This window comes from Branchiostoma belcheri, unplaced genomic scaffold (genome assembly GCF_001625305.1).
Source record: "Branchiostoma belcheri isolate BF01 breed outbred unplaced genomic scaffold, Haploidv18h27 scaffold3, whole genome shotgun sequence".
NCBI classification, from domain to species: Eukaryota; Metazoa; Chordata; class Leptocardii; order Amphioxiformes; family Branchiostomatidae; genus Branchiostoma; species Branchiostoma belcheri.
This window is the reverse complement of record NW_017803909.1, coordinates 5,842,006-5,858,258: the sequence shown is the minus strand read 5'-3', so window position 1 is coordinate 5,858,258 and position 16,253 is coordinate 5,842,006. Positions and strand designations below refer to the sequence as shown.

At 40.0% G+C, this 16,253-nt stretch overlaps 1 protein-coding gene across 1 annotated transcript; it reads left to right on the top strand.

Annotated features, from left to right (window-relative positions):
* Positions 1-414: 414 nt before the first annotated feature.
* LOC109473864 (fibroblast growth factor receptor 2-like) lies at positions 415-14,932 on the top strand. The gene is made up of 18 exons (XM_019773982.1): positions 415-776; positions 1,304-1,363; positions 2,558-2,675; positions 3,877-4,028; positions 4,685-4,850; positions 5,408-5,536; positions 6,035-6,209; positions 7,116-7,225; positions 7,708-7,830; positions 8,366-8,568; positions 9,166-9,325; positions 9,935-10,054; positions 10,995-11,155; positions 11,703-11,816; positions 12,409-12,488; positions 13,065-13,208; positions 13,930-14,029; positions 14,839-14,932. The coding sequence occupies exons 1-18, from the start codon at positions 672-674 to the stop codon at positions 14,878-14,880; spliced, it is 2,262 nt and encodes a 753-aa protein (XP_019629541.1). The 5' UTR covers positions 415-671; the 3' UTR covers positions 14,881-14,932.
* The last annotated feature ends 1,321 nt before the right edge of the window (positions 14,933-16,253 follow it).

Sequence of the window (16,253 nt, the reverse complement as noted above, 5' to 3'; positions counted from 1 at the left end):
TAGACGGTGGGGAGTTCCCACTATGCAAATAAGAGGCTTAACAATGTCACATCTGACGTCACACGATTCAGGTGTACTGGCCCGGAAAATGTGGGCGCGCGAAAAGGCAATGTTGCCATCCTTCACTGATACCCAAATGTTTTTGTGCTGTTGCCCATTTATCGTATTGTCATTTACCGTAAAAAATGGTCGTAAGGAATCCACAGATGTTAAAACTGCCCAGTGACGCAGTGTTATATTCTTGTATAGGCGTTTGTACTTCATCATACACGTCAGTAATAGATGATTCCAAACTTGGCAACTGATCGCAAAGAGATGTATATTAAGTATAAGTAAATGATTTTGAAAGGGGGTGGGCATGGGAAGGAGAAATAAAACAGATATTCCGGGGACTTACACGTTCGTCTAAATTCTTCTTAGTGATGTCTAGAAAACTTCACTGCTTTACATTTACGTAACATACTAGTAGGTCAGACTGTCATATACATAAGAATTGCGTATTGTGCTGATTGCACGTACAAAGGATGAAACATGACGTGCATCTGCTCAATGATCTAGTCGCGCCCGACACCCGAGGCAACGTAAGTTGATAGACGAGGTAGCCCAGGTGTTTCGAGATGAATACGGTGTAGAATTACACAACTCGCGACGCCTTTTTAACCTGCCAAAACATGGCCTCCCGCTTGGGACGTTTTCTTCTCGTTCTGGCGGCGTGTGCAGGCGGTGTTCCCGTACAGACCGCCACCATATCCACCCCTAGCTCAGTCCAAAACAAGGTGAGTAGTGGTAATGTTTGGTCGAGTGTCCGAGGATAAAGATTACAAACTGTTGCGTATTGGTAAATTGTTAAGGGCAAAACCTGACCTGAAGCCCTTCAAATTAACATGTAGTCGCGACATTGTATGGAGAATGGCTTCACTAGGAGTATACTAGACCACGAACAGGCACGCTTTTGGGCTCCTATCGTATTTTCGATGCAGACACACTTATATATATCATAATTTAGTTGTTAACTGAGGGATTTCCTTGAAAAGGAAATGGAATGTTTATATTTAGTGTTGGGAACGACAAGTTCAAGTCTTGTATTTTGTGATAGGTCACCTTTCTTTAGAGGCAGTTTAACATTACAGATCATGTATGAAACACGCATATAATCATTAAAATTGTTTCTCAGTAAATTACCTCAGAATACCCCAGTCGGGGCAAAGAGGGGGGCCGGGGTTACACTACCGTTCTGCACACTGGACAATTTTAAGCCACGTCGGAGCACTAAATTAATTTTTTTTGTCATTTTTCTTGTCAGATCTTCAACAACACGTGCTCTTTGCCACCCCAAAGTGTGTTCAGTACCAGATCACCACAGGTAAGAACGACAACACACGAAGAAAGTCAGATACGAACCCGGAAGTAAAGACATACTGCTTTCGATTTTCATACATCTCTAACTAGTACTTGTGAGGACAGTTAATACTAAGATCCGTTGGTATATCAATTCCAAACATTCCTACCTAACCTTATGTACAGTTCGAACGTACAATGACGTTTCAATTTAAGTAACACTTGAAAGTAACACTTGCAAGACGACACGACTCACGGTAGGATGAAAAGATAGGCAGATCGTGACGAATGTGTGAATTCTGTTTTCAATTTGGACCCACGTCATCGATCATTACCTAATATAATCTATGTACATCGTCTGAGGAGGTTTCTTTCCCATTCGCCCTGTGGTCTAGCCTGGTATTCAGTCTGATCGTGGTCGGGACTGAAAGAGCTCTGTCCCGCCCGCCTCACATAGGTTTCCCGGTGTGTATATCACGAGAGATTGATTAGCCCTCCACGTGTTGGGGGAAACCAAATCCCCAAGCATACTGTTTCTTGTTAGCGTAGTTCTCCTACCGGGGCGGTCTGTTGCACTGGGCGGGGGAAGCTATTAGAGCCCCCGAAGACACAACCTGCCTGAACACCCCAATACCCCCAATCACTGGATACCAGGCTACCTGTGGTCTTGTTCTAACCCCTAGTTGTTGTAGTCAAATTTTACCACGCCACCGACAACTATGGAGCTAAGACGGTGTCATTAACTGCCATGCGTTAAACTGTCATAGCAAATTTAGGCAGACCAAAGTCAAGGCTACGAACGTGCCATGTGGGGTGGGAAGGGAGGGGGTGTGTTAGTGCCTATGATGCTGTAAGATTGGATATTTCCACATTCAAGATAAATTCCTCTATCCACAAGACTGTGCAGATACAGGTTTTCGTTTAATTCAATTAATTACAATTGATTGTGAATCTAGTCTATTGCCTAATAAGCTTGTCTGTTATTTTTTATTTATTATCTATTAGCACATACATAACAAAAGTTATACAAAACAAAGATTGAAATAAACGTGCAAGGGGTGGAAGAAAAGCCACAAAGGCTAATATTTGATATCCTGACCCCATCATGATTTTACAATTTCTACGTTAGAATGTCTAAAGTCTGTCTTTGTTGTTGTTGTTGTTGGTAGCCCGGTTGTAAGTATTATTGTTGACTGGTTTGTTGATGTTTATTCGGTAGGACCTGGTAGGTCCGTTCAGACTTACCGTGACAGTTCGATACTACAGCGGAGAGAAGCGGACAAAAATTGTATCATCTTCCGACTTGACGAACGGACTCGACACAGACGACCATCTGTGTGAGTATATATGTATGTTACGTGCGACCTACACAGATTCTGTATGGACTGATTTGACTAGAAATCAAAGGAAAATGTGCATGCCCGTAGCCAGGATTTTGAATTGAGGGGTTCTTCCCACTGCTTGGGGGGACCTGGAGCGCCGTAGGCGCGAGGCGAGCGCCGAAGTTCCTAGGGGGGTCTGGGGGCATGCTCCTCCGGAAAATTGTGAAAAATGAACCTTCTAAAATGGCATTTCGTGCGTTTTTGAGAGGATTTCCAAGAAAAAATCAAGATAAATTTTATTCAATGACAAAGGGAGCAGTTTTTCTACGATTCCAGTCCATCTTTTCAAGAAAAATCTTGGACCTTTACATAAAAAGTGGACCAATAAGTGGACCTTTACATAAAATGTGGACCAAAAAGTGGACCTTTGAGCCTTGTGGGCGGGTTCTTCCTGTTCTTCTACGGGCATGATGTGGCCCTTGTATTTTACACAGGGCTGCCTATCGCCACTCTGCCACGTACTATGGCCAGCTCAATACCACATAATCACGTGAAATTGTTGTCAAAATTATTTTAGGGATTATGCAATATCATCTGTAAAAAACCTAGATGTTGATGGTGATGATTAAAAATCTTGAACATGTTGTTCCTCTTTTAAGAAAATGACCAAGCTTTCCATTACACTACAGATGAATAGAATGCTATCGATACATTGTAAAACTAGAGTTCCCCGATCTCATACCTTCGCCATTGAATGATGTTAATCTTTATGGCTGACAAATTATAGATCATTCCCCCTAATTGTGCAAATAGCATCCTAATTTTCATAAATTATATCAGTTTATCATATTCTCAACCAAAAGTCTTATATTAACAAACAATGCCATTCTAGCATTTCCTCATAAATTATGCAAATGATGCCCTAATTTGAATACATTAAGTTTAATGATGTTTACCTTCAATGAACTTTCAAAAACTTTCAGTGAAGTTCAGCTGCAGTACCATAACAAGCCGCTAGGGGGTCCAAAATCTTATCATTTCGAGCTCTCATCAAGACCTATCCACCTACCAAAAATCAAGATAATCCATCTAAGCTTTCTTGAGTTATGCTGTTGACAGACACACAGACAGACACACAGACACACGGCCAGGAAAACATAACCTTCGTCAATTCTTGGCGAAGGTAATAAAAGCCTCTTGTATATATACCGCTCAGGTCACTTGGGCTTCACCGTAAAGATCTTGGCAGATTCCAGTGACCTGCCAGGACTGGAGAAGATAGAGGAGAAATCGTACGGCTGCATCATCAAGTTTCCCGGAGTACCGGACGACCAATATGCGCCTGATAACTTCTTCACCTTCGACAAAGTCAGTATCTCGTATTTGGTACCAATACAAATTTTAGCAGTACATTATTGATATGATATGTTGTGATTAACTCTGTATTTTGTGTGCCAGTTAGATAAGTGCTATCCACACCAGTTTTATGAATGTGAATTGCTTTTGCACTACATGATACATTTACTGATGATGATAAAGGGTCATTTCGACTTGTTGTGGAGTGAGCCCTACATATCTAACTTCAGGTGTTATTTCAGCTATCTCGTGATCATCGTTTGGCACGTACGCCTGGTAATGGTAGCATAATAGCGATAAGTCAAGTAACTAGAGAAGTAACATTTGCAAAGCAAGTGCATAATGTTTACCTTCGGACATGTCTGCTCTGTTAATTCTTACTCAAACACATTCACATACATATACTACTAGTATAGGGTGACAGGAGCAGAGGAAACCGTGAAATTGCAACATTATGTAACCCAACACCAGTCACTATGGTGACAGACGTAAACAAATCATGTCATTGGTCAGGTCAGAGGTCGCTGTTTGGAGAAGAAGAAGAGGAAGAAACTGAGTAAAAACAATATGTTTTCCTTCGGTAAACATAAATATGATGGTTGCTTCTGACATCAGGTGATGTACATATAGTTACTTTTACTACTAGAGCCGTTTGTACGTTGCCTCAGGTGGACGGGAGCGACGATTTTCATCTGCGATTCACTGGGAACTATTTGACGACAAAAGAAACCAGGGGTCCGTATGCACGGAATACATGGGAATGCCAGGTCTCCGCTAGCGGGGAGGTGAACGATTGGAGACCGCTGAGTATGGACTTGACTGTCGATTACGAAGGTATCTGTCATTGAAACTATTTGAGCGCATAGCATAATAATGATATGATATGAATCTTTATTGCATATTCCTGTCCATATGGACTGAATGCACATGTGACCATATGTTGTCCAGAGCATGTGAGACATTAGTACAGAACAGTTCAACATTACGTTCTAACGCCAAATATTAAAATTCTATCTATTAAGATAACACTGTGTACTATTGTCTATCTACTAATAACCATTGTTTCTTCTCTCCTCTTGAAACACATAGTTACATACCTACATACTTTATCTACTATATGTTCATTCTTGCATGACATTAGGTATGTGAAAGTGTCCTGCTTTGACATTTTCTTGCATTTCTTGTCAAATTGCAATGTCCATATTTGACCTTGACCTTTGTCTTCCTACGACCTACCAACATACCAAATATCATCAAAATCCATAAAGGCGTTCTGAAGTTATGCTGACTAAAAATGTGCAGAATTTTTCATGGAGGTAAAACACAACTCAAACAAAGTCAAAGCTGAAAAGGTGACCACTTTGTATTTTATCTGTTCATTATATTTTCAGGTTGCCCTGTAGGTTATTACGGAGCAAGCTGCACGGGAAGTTGTGCTTGTCAGAACGGCGGGACTTGTCACCCGTTCAACGGGGCCTGCCACTGTCCCATCGGTTTCACTGGGCCTACCTGCTACATAGGTTCGTTCTGTGGACGCATATGTTATTTACATGTACATCAAGATCATATAACGCGTTCTGCTATCAAGTCTTTGGAGGTACAATCTGACATATGTAAAAAGCATGATTGTCAGAAACACACAAACTGGTACATTAGGCCATGCTGAGTTGATTATGTGGATGACATCCTCTGGGAACCCCAAAACTGATGCGAGCGTGCGAATAAAAAAAAGTTTGGCAAAGAAAAAAAGTTACTTTCATTATGAAATCTACTCTTAAATGTCATATCTTTACATGTTCATCTTTTTCGTTTGATTTTGGCATTCTACGACATTGGTATCGTTTTCCTTTTTTTTGGCAACTGTTTTGGCAACTGTTTTGTACGATTTACAGTATGGTTGAAAACTTTTTTTGTTTGGAAACGGCCGAAAATTCATGCACGCGCGGATGTTATCCATAGGATATAATCAAATCAACACGGCCTCATCAAAAAACAAATCATGCTGCCATTGGTTACAGTTGACATACGAGTGACGGCTAGGATAGAGCCGGAGCACACGCTGTACATCACGGAGAGCGCCACACTTGTCTGTGAGGTGGTGAACATGGGAGACAGGACGGTGACGTGGCGATTTGGAGATGAAGTGCTGAACCGGAATTACTCGGTAGTACAGCATCCAACATACATAGAAAGGTAGGTCCAGAGCAATAGCAATGCTAAATGAGGGTCTGCATGGGGGAGTCCTGGCAACGGTTAACGGTAAATTCAACGAGGCAGACAATGCTTAACGGTAAATTGACAGTCCTTTTTTATTCCGGCTGCACTAGATTTGATAACTGAATTTGTGAGAAAAAGTGATCACTGACAAAATTAATTACATGTAATGAAGTACTACTCTACAAGCAGAGATTGTGGGTGAATGATCGTTAGCTTTATATATATATATATATTGATTGTGGGTGAATGATCGTTAGCTTATATATATATATATATATATATATAAGTAACGACTTTTTCTCGCTACCTATATATATATATATATATAATGGCCCATTTTTTCTTCGCTACCCTCTCTGGCCAATTGGGTACTGCCTGGCCAATTTTAAACTCTATTTTTTGAGACCCTAGGATCTGCTTGGAGATTAAGCCAGTGTTCCCATTGTTTCCCGTCTGTCCTACATGTATGTTTGCGTGATCGTATGCTACCAGTATCTTAGCATGGTCTTGAGCGATTGAAAGTGGCAGTGAAATAATGTTTAATTATGTGAACAGATAGACTATTTTACTTGTAGTCTACGACTTCAGAGGAAACGAGACATCCGCACAAAAAAAATAAGATTTCAATAGCTTCAAGTAATTTTTCTCGGTCTTCCAGATCTTTTGATTCATGTCTGTCCTTTTCAGGTCTGGAATTACAGGTCTAATATAATTCAAATCTGTTATAACATATGTCGTTTCTGTATTTAATTTATATAGCTAACTTGACAACGTACCCTGAAAACCACCATTCCTCAAACCGTCAGTAGTAATAGCTTCATAAAGTGTAATATCATTAGTATATTTCTGACGTCTGTATTTTTTCCTTCCCCTCATTTTCAGCCGTGTCTTTATCGATAATATAACGGATGCAGACAATGGAGAGTACACATGTGAGGCGAGGAGCCAAGACGGGAGTATTGACTCTGACACAGTAACGCTGGATGTTACAGGTGGGAGATTTATTGTGTGCTTGCCTCGTGTCTTTTGCAAAAATTACCAGACCGACCTGACATTTACATTTACCACTATGGTTGAATCTCATTTGTCATCATTGACAGAGTGGATACGGGTCTGTTACAATTTCATACACATGTATTTCCGTTATCATATTGCATTTCTTGTTTTCGTCTGAGGGGTGGAGCTATGGGCTCTGTCCATACCTAAAATGATATGAGGTTGTTTTTAAGCAGTCACCAATGTGTAAAATGAGAATTGTAAACACACACACACACACACACACACTAACACGCACACACACACACACTAACACTAACACGCGCACACGTTTAGAGAGATCTAGAAAAGACTCAGAAAGGCAGACATGCAGACAGGCAAGCCAAAACGACACCTCACTCCTTTGGGGTTGGTTTTGTAAAAAGAATGGCGTATATCATCCCATAGTTAGCTGTAATGTTTCCACCCTTACCGACAGAATGCACGGCTGGCTGGCGGGGAGTTAGCTGCGACCTGCGCTGTGACTGCTCCGTCAACTCTGTACTGTGTCACCGCTTCGACGGATGTGTGTGTAGACAAGGATGGACCGGGGACACTTGTGGTAAGGCCATGTTGCTTAAATTGAATATATGGATGACATCCACTGGGAACCCCAAAACTGATGCGCGCATGCGAATAAAAAAAAGTTTTGCAAAAAAAAAGTTGCTTTCATTATGAAATCTATGTGGTTATGAAGGTTGAACAAATGACACAGTATGGTTTGGTGAATAATCTACTCTTCAAATTCATTTCTTTACATTTTCGTCTTTTTATGTTTGATTTTGGCATTCTACGACATTGGTGTCGTTTTTTTAAAATCTTTTTGCAATTTACGGTATATATTTGCTCATTTTGCAACTGTTTTGTTTGATTTACAGTACTGTTAGTTTATCGTACTTTTTACCGAATAGTTTTATTGTACTGTTGATATTGTATTTTATATGTATATGTAGTCTGAGCCTGTATTAATAACATTCTTCAAGACTTTAAATTGTAAGAAGTTGGCAATTCAGCGATTTAGGCTGCCACAGAGTTTTAACCTGTATGTTTATGTGAATAATAAGCCAGTCATCATCAATATCTTTTCCCCCAAACAGAGACTACATTACCACCACCTACAGGGGTCACTACTTCAACACCAGCACCAACGGCTCTTCTTCCGAATGCGCAGTCCGCAGACGACTGGACCACACCTGTGATAGCTGTAGTCGTGTTGCTTGTCGTGGTTGCGGCAGCTGGAGTTCTAGTGTACTGGCTCAGAAGGCGTGCTCCACAAAAACACTCCTTTGGTCTTTCAGAGGTAACTGATATTAGTACATGTACCAGTTACATTGGGACGTGTGAAACTCAATGCAATTCAGTGATGCACAATGCCACGTGGACGACATGTTGATTGTAATCAAATTTAAAGTGTTCAATTTCTTGCTCTTATTAAGACATAAAATATGCTTTTGACGTCAAATCAACGTTTAGATTGATTGATTGATTAGGCCATGTTGATTTGATTATATGGATGTCATCCACGTGCGCATGAATTTTCGGCCGTTTCCCCAAAAAAAAGTTTCCAACCACACTGTAAATCGTACAAAACAGTTGCAAAATGAGAAAATATATACCGAAAGTTGAAAAAAATATTTGAAAACGATTCCAATGTAGTAGAATGCCAAAATCAAACAAAAAACGAAAATGCAAAGAAATTAATTTGAAGAGTAGATTATTCGCCATGCCATATCATTTGTTCGACCTTCATAACCACGTAGATTTCATAAAACGCAACTTCTTTTTATTCGCACGTTCGCATCAGTTTTGGGATTCCTAGAGGATATCATCCATGTTTAAGCTGTAATAACAGTAGACCAGCAACAAGTTGGTGAAAAATATCTGATGTCTTTTACAGGATCTTTTGGACAGAGTCCGTCAAAGCCAGTGGATGAAGGACCCTAGTGACGTCACGTTTCTTGATCAGATTGGGCAGGGCGAGTTTGGTCACGTGGTCAGGGCCCAGGTGAAGGAAGGAGGAACCAGTAGCATCTTAGCTGCCAAGGGCTTACGTGGAGGTCAGTTTAATATTTTGCATTTTCTTTACCATCCTTTACCATGCCTTCAAGTACCAGAGTTACCAACCAAGGCTTGAGGTGTTCAAGAATTCATTCTTTGCTAGAACTATCGCTGACTCACCGTCACCAATTACAGTATTGTCATTAGATAGCTTTAAACAATGTCTAGAGTTAGATGTTCAAGGGTAAGGTGTAACAAGTCGATCCGACAGAGTAATGTAGCCAGCTGCCGCCGCGCCGCGTGCCTGTGAAGCTGGTGTGTTATGCCGAAGGGCCGTTATACCGGCTATACAGATACAGATACCATCCGACAAAATAAGATTTCTCATCTTCACATTCAGAGACCACACCATATCCCAGAGAAGTACAAAACAAAGTCAAAGTATAGGCGCCTGTATGAAGACCTCTTACCCTAAGCTAAGGGTGGAGAAAAATGGTTGTCAGATGAATCTGTGGTGCCTCTACGGTCGAACGATTAGGCATCGAATAAGACTCCCACACGCCCAACACTGCCTTTGTCACATGTTCATTCACAGAAGTCGTGAAACACTGCTGCACATGGTATATTTCTGATATACTTCTTTATAATTTTTAATTCTTTATAATTAGACAACGTCCGAAGCACAGGGAAGTACAGTTTCGAGCGGGAACTGAAGGTTCTGCTGGACCTTACCGAAGACGGCGGTCATCCTAACATCATTCAGTTGTGTGGCATCATCCTCACCAAGGGTATGTGTTGTATTCATCTCATTGTCCATAGATGTTAGGTCTGAGCAAGTATTCAAAGTAGCTGAACACCATCCACACACAGGTAAACATACCTGTCCTTGGTGCTGAACACCATCCACACGGTAAACATACCTGTCCTTGGTGCTGAACACCATCCACACACAGGTAAACATACCTGTCCTTGGTGCTGAACACCATCCACACACAGGTAAAACACCATCCACACACAGGTAAACATACCTCTCCTTGGTACTGAACACCATCCACACACAGGTAAACATACCTGTCCTTGGTGCTGAACACCATCCACACACAGGCAAACATACCTGTCCTTGGTGCTGAACACCATCCACACACAGGTAAACATACCTGTCCTTGGTGCTGAACACCATCCACACACAGGTAAACATACCTGTCCTTGGTACTGCACACCATCCACACACAGGTAAACATACCTGTCCTTGTTGCTGAACACCATCCACACACAGGTAAACATACCTGTCCTTGGTGCTGAACACCATCCACACACAGGTAAACATACCTGTCCTTGGTACTGAACACCATCCACACACACACACGCACATGTGAACATGCCTGTCCTTGGTGCTGAACACCATCCACACACACACACACACACACATGTAGAACATGCCTGTCCTTGGTGCTGAACACCATCCACACACAGGTAAACATACCTGTCCTTGGTGCTGAACACCATCCACACACAGGTAAACATACCTGTCCTTGGTACTGAACACCATCCACACACAGGTAAAACACCATCCACACACAGGTAAACATACCTCTCCTTGGTACTGAACACCATCCACACACAGGTAAACATACCACACAACCACACTGTGTAATATGGTTAATCAGTTTAACAATAGGATAAATATGATTCAAAATGATCGAACAGACAAATGGCCCTTCCTCCTAGGTCTGATCTACATTCTGTTGGAGTATGTCGGGAAGAGGGATCTACAGGGACTGTTAAGAGCTGTCAACATGAAGGCAACTATCCCGTCATCCTTCGGTCGGGAGTGTCTGTCCTATGCCAGGGACGTGGTGTCAGGACTCGCCTACTTGGACAGAAGCAAGGTGAGTCAAACACAATATCCCCCGCCACAAAACCATACCGTATTCTTGTCTCCACATCATTATACACTGTACATTTCTAATTATGTTTACCGAAGGAAAACATATTGCGTTTTCTAAGTTTCCTCTTCTTCTTCTTCTTCTCCAAACCAATGAGGTCAATGACCTGAACCAGACCGTCTGTCACCATGGTACCTACCGGTAGTGTTGGGTTACATCATGTTGCAATTTTATAGCAGGAGGGATTTAGACTCTTGTCTGACCATGTACATGAATGTGTTTGAATAAGAATTAACAGAGCAGACCATATATGAAGGTAAACATTATGCATTTTCTTTGCAAATGTTACCTTTATTATATATATATATATATATAAAGAGAGAGAGAGAGAGAGAGACCATATTAGTTGCCCATATTTATATATTCATGTAGAAAATAGTCTACAGCTCTGAAATGTGTATAGGAGCATCAATGTTAAGAATGCCATGTATCATGAGCAGGTATAAATTGGGCAAAAGGATTATCATCAGTTATGTGATGCTGTGTTCAGGTCGTTCACAGGGATCTGGCTGCCAGAAACATCCTCATTTCCAACGACAATGTGGCAAAACTGTCCGACTTTGGTCTATCCTGTGGAATCTACCGGGAGCTGTCAGAAACAAAGGTAACGAATTGTCAGGACCAGGTTCTATAGAAAACGACAAACTTTTTTTTCACCTGAGCAAAGTGAGGAACGTCATGCAAAGTGTCTTTCCCAAGGGCACAAGATCAGTGACATGTCAGAATTCAAACCCAGGACCTCTTGGTTCTGAGTCGAGCACTCCGCCGCTATGCCACAAGACCCCACCAGACAATCTTATTGTTTCTAGTTAAAATTGGAAAAGATGACATACTTCATTCAAAAAAGTTTCACCTTCAACAATATTGTTGCTTGTGTATATACATGTATATTGAGGTGTAAGATGAACAGACTTGCATGGATTAACTGTTTGTTATTTTGATACATTCATATGGTAAAGGCTTTAATCCAGTGGCAACAGAGCAATTTACCCAATACAAACACTAATTGTACCTATGACTTATGATGTACTCTATCATGAAAGTTCATCTGTGTTGGTAGTTACATGTTTAGAGTTAAAACTTTTGGTCCAACATAAAAAAAAAGTGAGAGAACTTTTTTGTGTTGGACCAATAGTTTTAACTGACTAAACATATAATGTACAAAGTCATGTACTCTGTTTTTTGTTATTTTTCAGAATGAAGACCCCCTCCCCTGGAGATGGATGGCTCCAGAGTGCCTGCGGTATGATGATGAGTTTTCCAGCAAAAGTGACGTGTGAGTTAACATGGCTTTATCTTACCACTTAACAAGTATGAAGGATGTTAGTAATACAGACAGATGCTTGTGACTAATGTCTATTTTAGAAACATTTATTGGATGACATCCTCCGCAGACTCCAAATCTAATGCAAGCAAAAAACAAGGCGGGCCAAAAAAAACAAGGTTCCTGCGTTTTAAAATTTGGCTCAATCATTGTACAAATAATTTCGATTCAGTGAGAAAATCTGACATCTACACAGCCAACATCACATACATGTATCACTGCATCAAAGTAAGAAACATAACATTAAATCAGAGCCTTTTCTTGTCTCCTCTCTTGTCTCCTCTCTTTATAGTTATCTGCCATCCACTTTCGGCATCTTTTTTTGCCCATTTTCGGCATGTTGACCACTGTCAGAAGGCAACAAAATTTTTTTTTTTTCAAAATCAGGCGAAAATTAATGTATTGAGCGCATTGATGTCATCCATAGAAATTACTTGCTGTGGCCTAACTACGAAAAGACACATTGCCAATGATTTTGCTGAAAAACGATGGTGAACTGGGATCTGACTGTTGTTATCTTTTCTGCAGTTGGTCTTTTGGCATCGTGCTGTGGGAGATGGCAACTCTAGGTGCCACGCCCTACCCTTACATCACCTCCCAACAGAAGCTGCTGCGGTACCTCATCAGGAACAAGGAGCGCATGGCACAGCCATCCAGGTGCAGCGATGCTGTGTAAGCCTACATACATCTACCACATTCTTATAAGGCCACACCAATTTAATTTGTTGGTTCTCGGATTTGCCTCTTTGTTTTTTTCTGATTTGCAAAAAAAAAACAATTTTGGTTTAGAATCATTGACAACTGAAAAATGCTCATATTTTGTCCCTAACAGTTGAGGAAAGTCCTTTTCTTCCTAGTTGTCACAGTTTTCCCATCTATCAATGCAGTGGTTTGATTAAAGGTTCACAATTCATTGTTAACCCTGACTTTTGTGTTGTTATGGCTACTTCATGGCTCATATAGTAGCATTTGCGGCTATATTAGGACGCCTAGACCTGTTTTTATTCATTTTTTTGCCCTTTCGCTTCATATTTTTTCTGAAAATATCAGAGAACTAACAAATTAAATTGGTGTGGCCTAATATCTTAATCTACATTGCAGAAGGGAAGACATGTACCAATGACTGCCTACATGTAGGTCTTCAGCAAACAATGTAGAAGCTTTTGCATGTGAAATAGAGGTTGTCTTGCTCTTTAAAGAGATTAGATTGGGTCCTTCTTCATTTACTAATTTCTTCTTGGTGCCAAGTCCATACATTCATATTTTAAATATCTTCAAATGTCATGTGTGTTAACTTTGTTACACCTTGTCATACAATGTATGTGCCAAGAGTCCTAAAACTACATTAAACAATACGTATGTAATTGTGATAACATTACATGTTAACATACAGGTACCAGGTGATGCTGTCCTGTTGGCAGGAGAGCCCAAACCACCGGCCAGCCGCTGTCTCTCTGGAAGGGATCTTTAGTGGCATGTTGGCACTGAACAAGGTAATTATTGTTAAAAATCTATCTTCTATAAGCTTTATGTGGTTTGCACCAAGGCTTCCCATGGGCATACACAGCTATCTTTAAGAGCTATCCGCCAAATGTTCAAACAATAAGACTTTCAGTGATTAGTTTTTAGATTTTGAATCTTCATTTTTAATTTTGTACATTGTATATACTCAGTGTAAATGTATATGTAGTAGTATATGTGTATAGTGTAAATTTTGTGTTATATGCATGTGTTTTTACTATGTTATCTGTTGCATGTATGTTTTTGAACCCTAGAAGATTTTAAGCCTTCTGGCTAAAGGGTATTGATATAAAGAGAATAAAGAGAGAATACAAATAATACAAGAGGGCCTGCAAGGGGGGGTAGTGATTACGAATTACGCAAAATTTTCGCCGCCTATTACAAATTACGTCAAAGTCTCAGAGCTGATTCCGACTTTACGATTTGCGGCTAATGTCCAATTAAGACTTACGTTGATTTTTGCGGAGGCTGCCTACGAATTACAAAGTCTAAAACGGCCTGATTACCCCTTAGGAAAAAGGGCTTGCAGTCCCTCATACAAATCTGGCCAAACCCCTCGGTAAAATTCACCACAAGACTTAATATTAAAAGTGAGACTTCAGTACAAGAGATGGACTGTCACCTCCTGCATGGCACAATTAATATCATTCATTCAGTCATTCATTCAAAAGACATGCAAATTGGCTCTTTGACAGGACAACTTCAACACAGTTTTAGCTTTTATGTGATTTAGATATGGATGTTATAAATTATAAATGCCAGTTCATGTGTCGTTTTTCAGGAAATCTTCAAACCAAGTGTCTATGAAGAGGACATGCTGTAGATGACGTAAATTCATACTATTAAGCCAGTTATTATTCATACTATTATCATATTATTATTCATACTATTAAGCCATTTATCATGCTTTTAGGTTTCTTCCTGTTTTATTTGTATGTCTGTAGAGTTTTTGTATTATTTTAATGATGTATAATGTACAATGTGTTATATGGGTTTTTTTACCTGAAATAAAGAACGAATGAATGAATGAATGAATTAAAAACTAGGAGGCCCATTCTATAGCTGCTTGATGAATGACTTGATGGATAGACAGGAGCTGTTGTGTAATTTGTGTCATAGTTACTGCCTGTTGAAATGAATCAAATTACATGTAAGTGTTAAGACTTAATATGCATCTCTTACCACTGGTAGTAAAATGGTTGAGTTATGATAAGATGGGCTAGTCAAGAAGAAAATATTGACTCAGTTCTGTGTAATCAGCTAATATATATATATCATAAAGCTTCCATTGGTTTGGTTTCCAATTTATGTTGGAAGTAGAGATATGTTGGAGTATAGAGATGAATAATACGCACATTATTACCTTCGACAAGAAGGTTATGTTTTCAGAGGTGTTCATGTGTGTGTGTGTCTGTAGACACGATAACTTTATAAGGCTTTAAATGGATTGTCTTGATACTTGGTAGGATGGTATGTCTTGATGAGACCTGGAAATGATTAGATTTTGGAGCCTCTAGCAGCTTGTTATGGTACTGCAGCTGAACTTCCAGTTTTGATATCTCATGATCTAGACATGCTGGGGTGACGAAATGGGGATGGTAGGACTAGCTCTTGTGCTGAGGAAGAAGTGACATGAGTTTCGGCCCCCTACTGGCTTGCTCTGGAACTGCAGGGCTACCTGTTTTGAATTATTCAAAAGAGGATAACTCAGCAAATGGTTGACAGATCATCATGATTTTTGGTATGTAGGTAGCTTACATGATGCTAATGCTTGATATAATCATGTGACAATTATGCAAATATGGATGTAATTTGCATAATTTATGGGGAAATTATATAAATCAGCTGCATTCCATGATAGGACTATTGAAGCTTGTGACATTGGTAATTGTGAGTGTGTCACAAATATGCGGGAGTCACAAATATGACCCATTGCCAACAAGTACTAATTGCTACCAAAATAGTCCTCTACAGTTTGTAAACCTGTTAAACGATGGCATTTAGACAATTGTGGCATTTAGATAATTTATTGGTATCTTCGAAAATTAGTTGGTATCTTTTAAATATGTATTGTATCTTTTTTAAAAATATATATCGCTTCTTTTAAATATGTATTACATCTTTTAAATATGTATTGTCACCTGATCGCCATTTGCAAACTTTTAGACCGATTGTATATGTCAACTTTTAGAAATT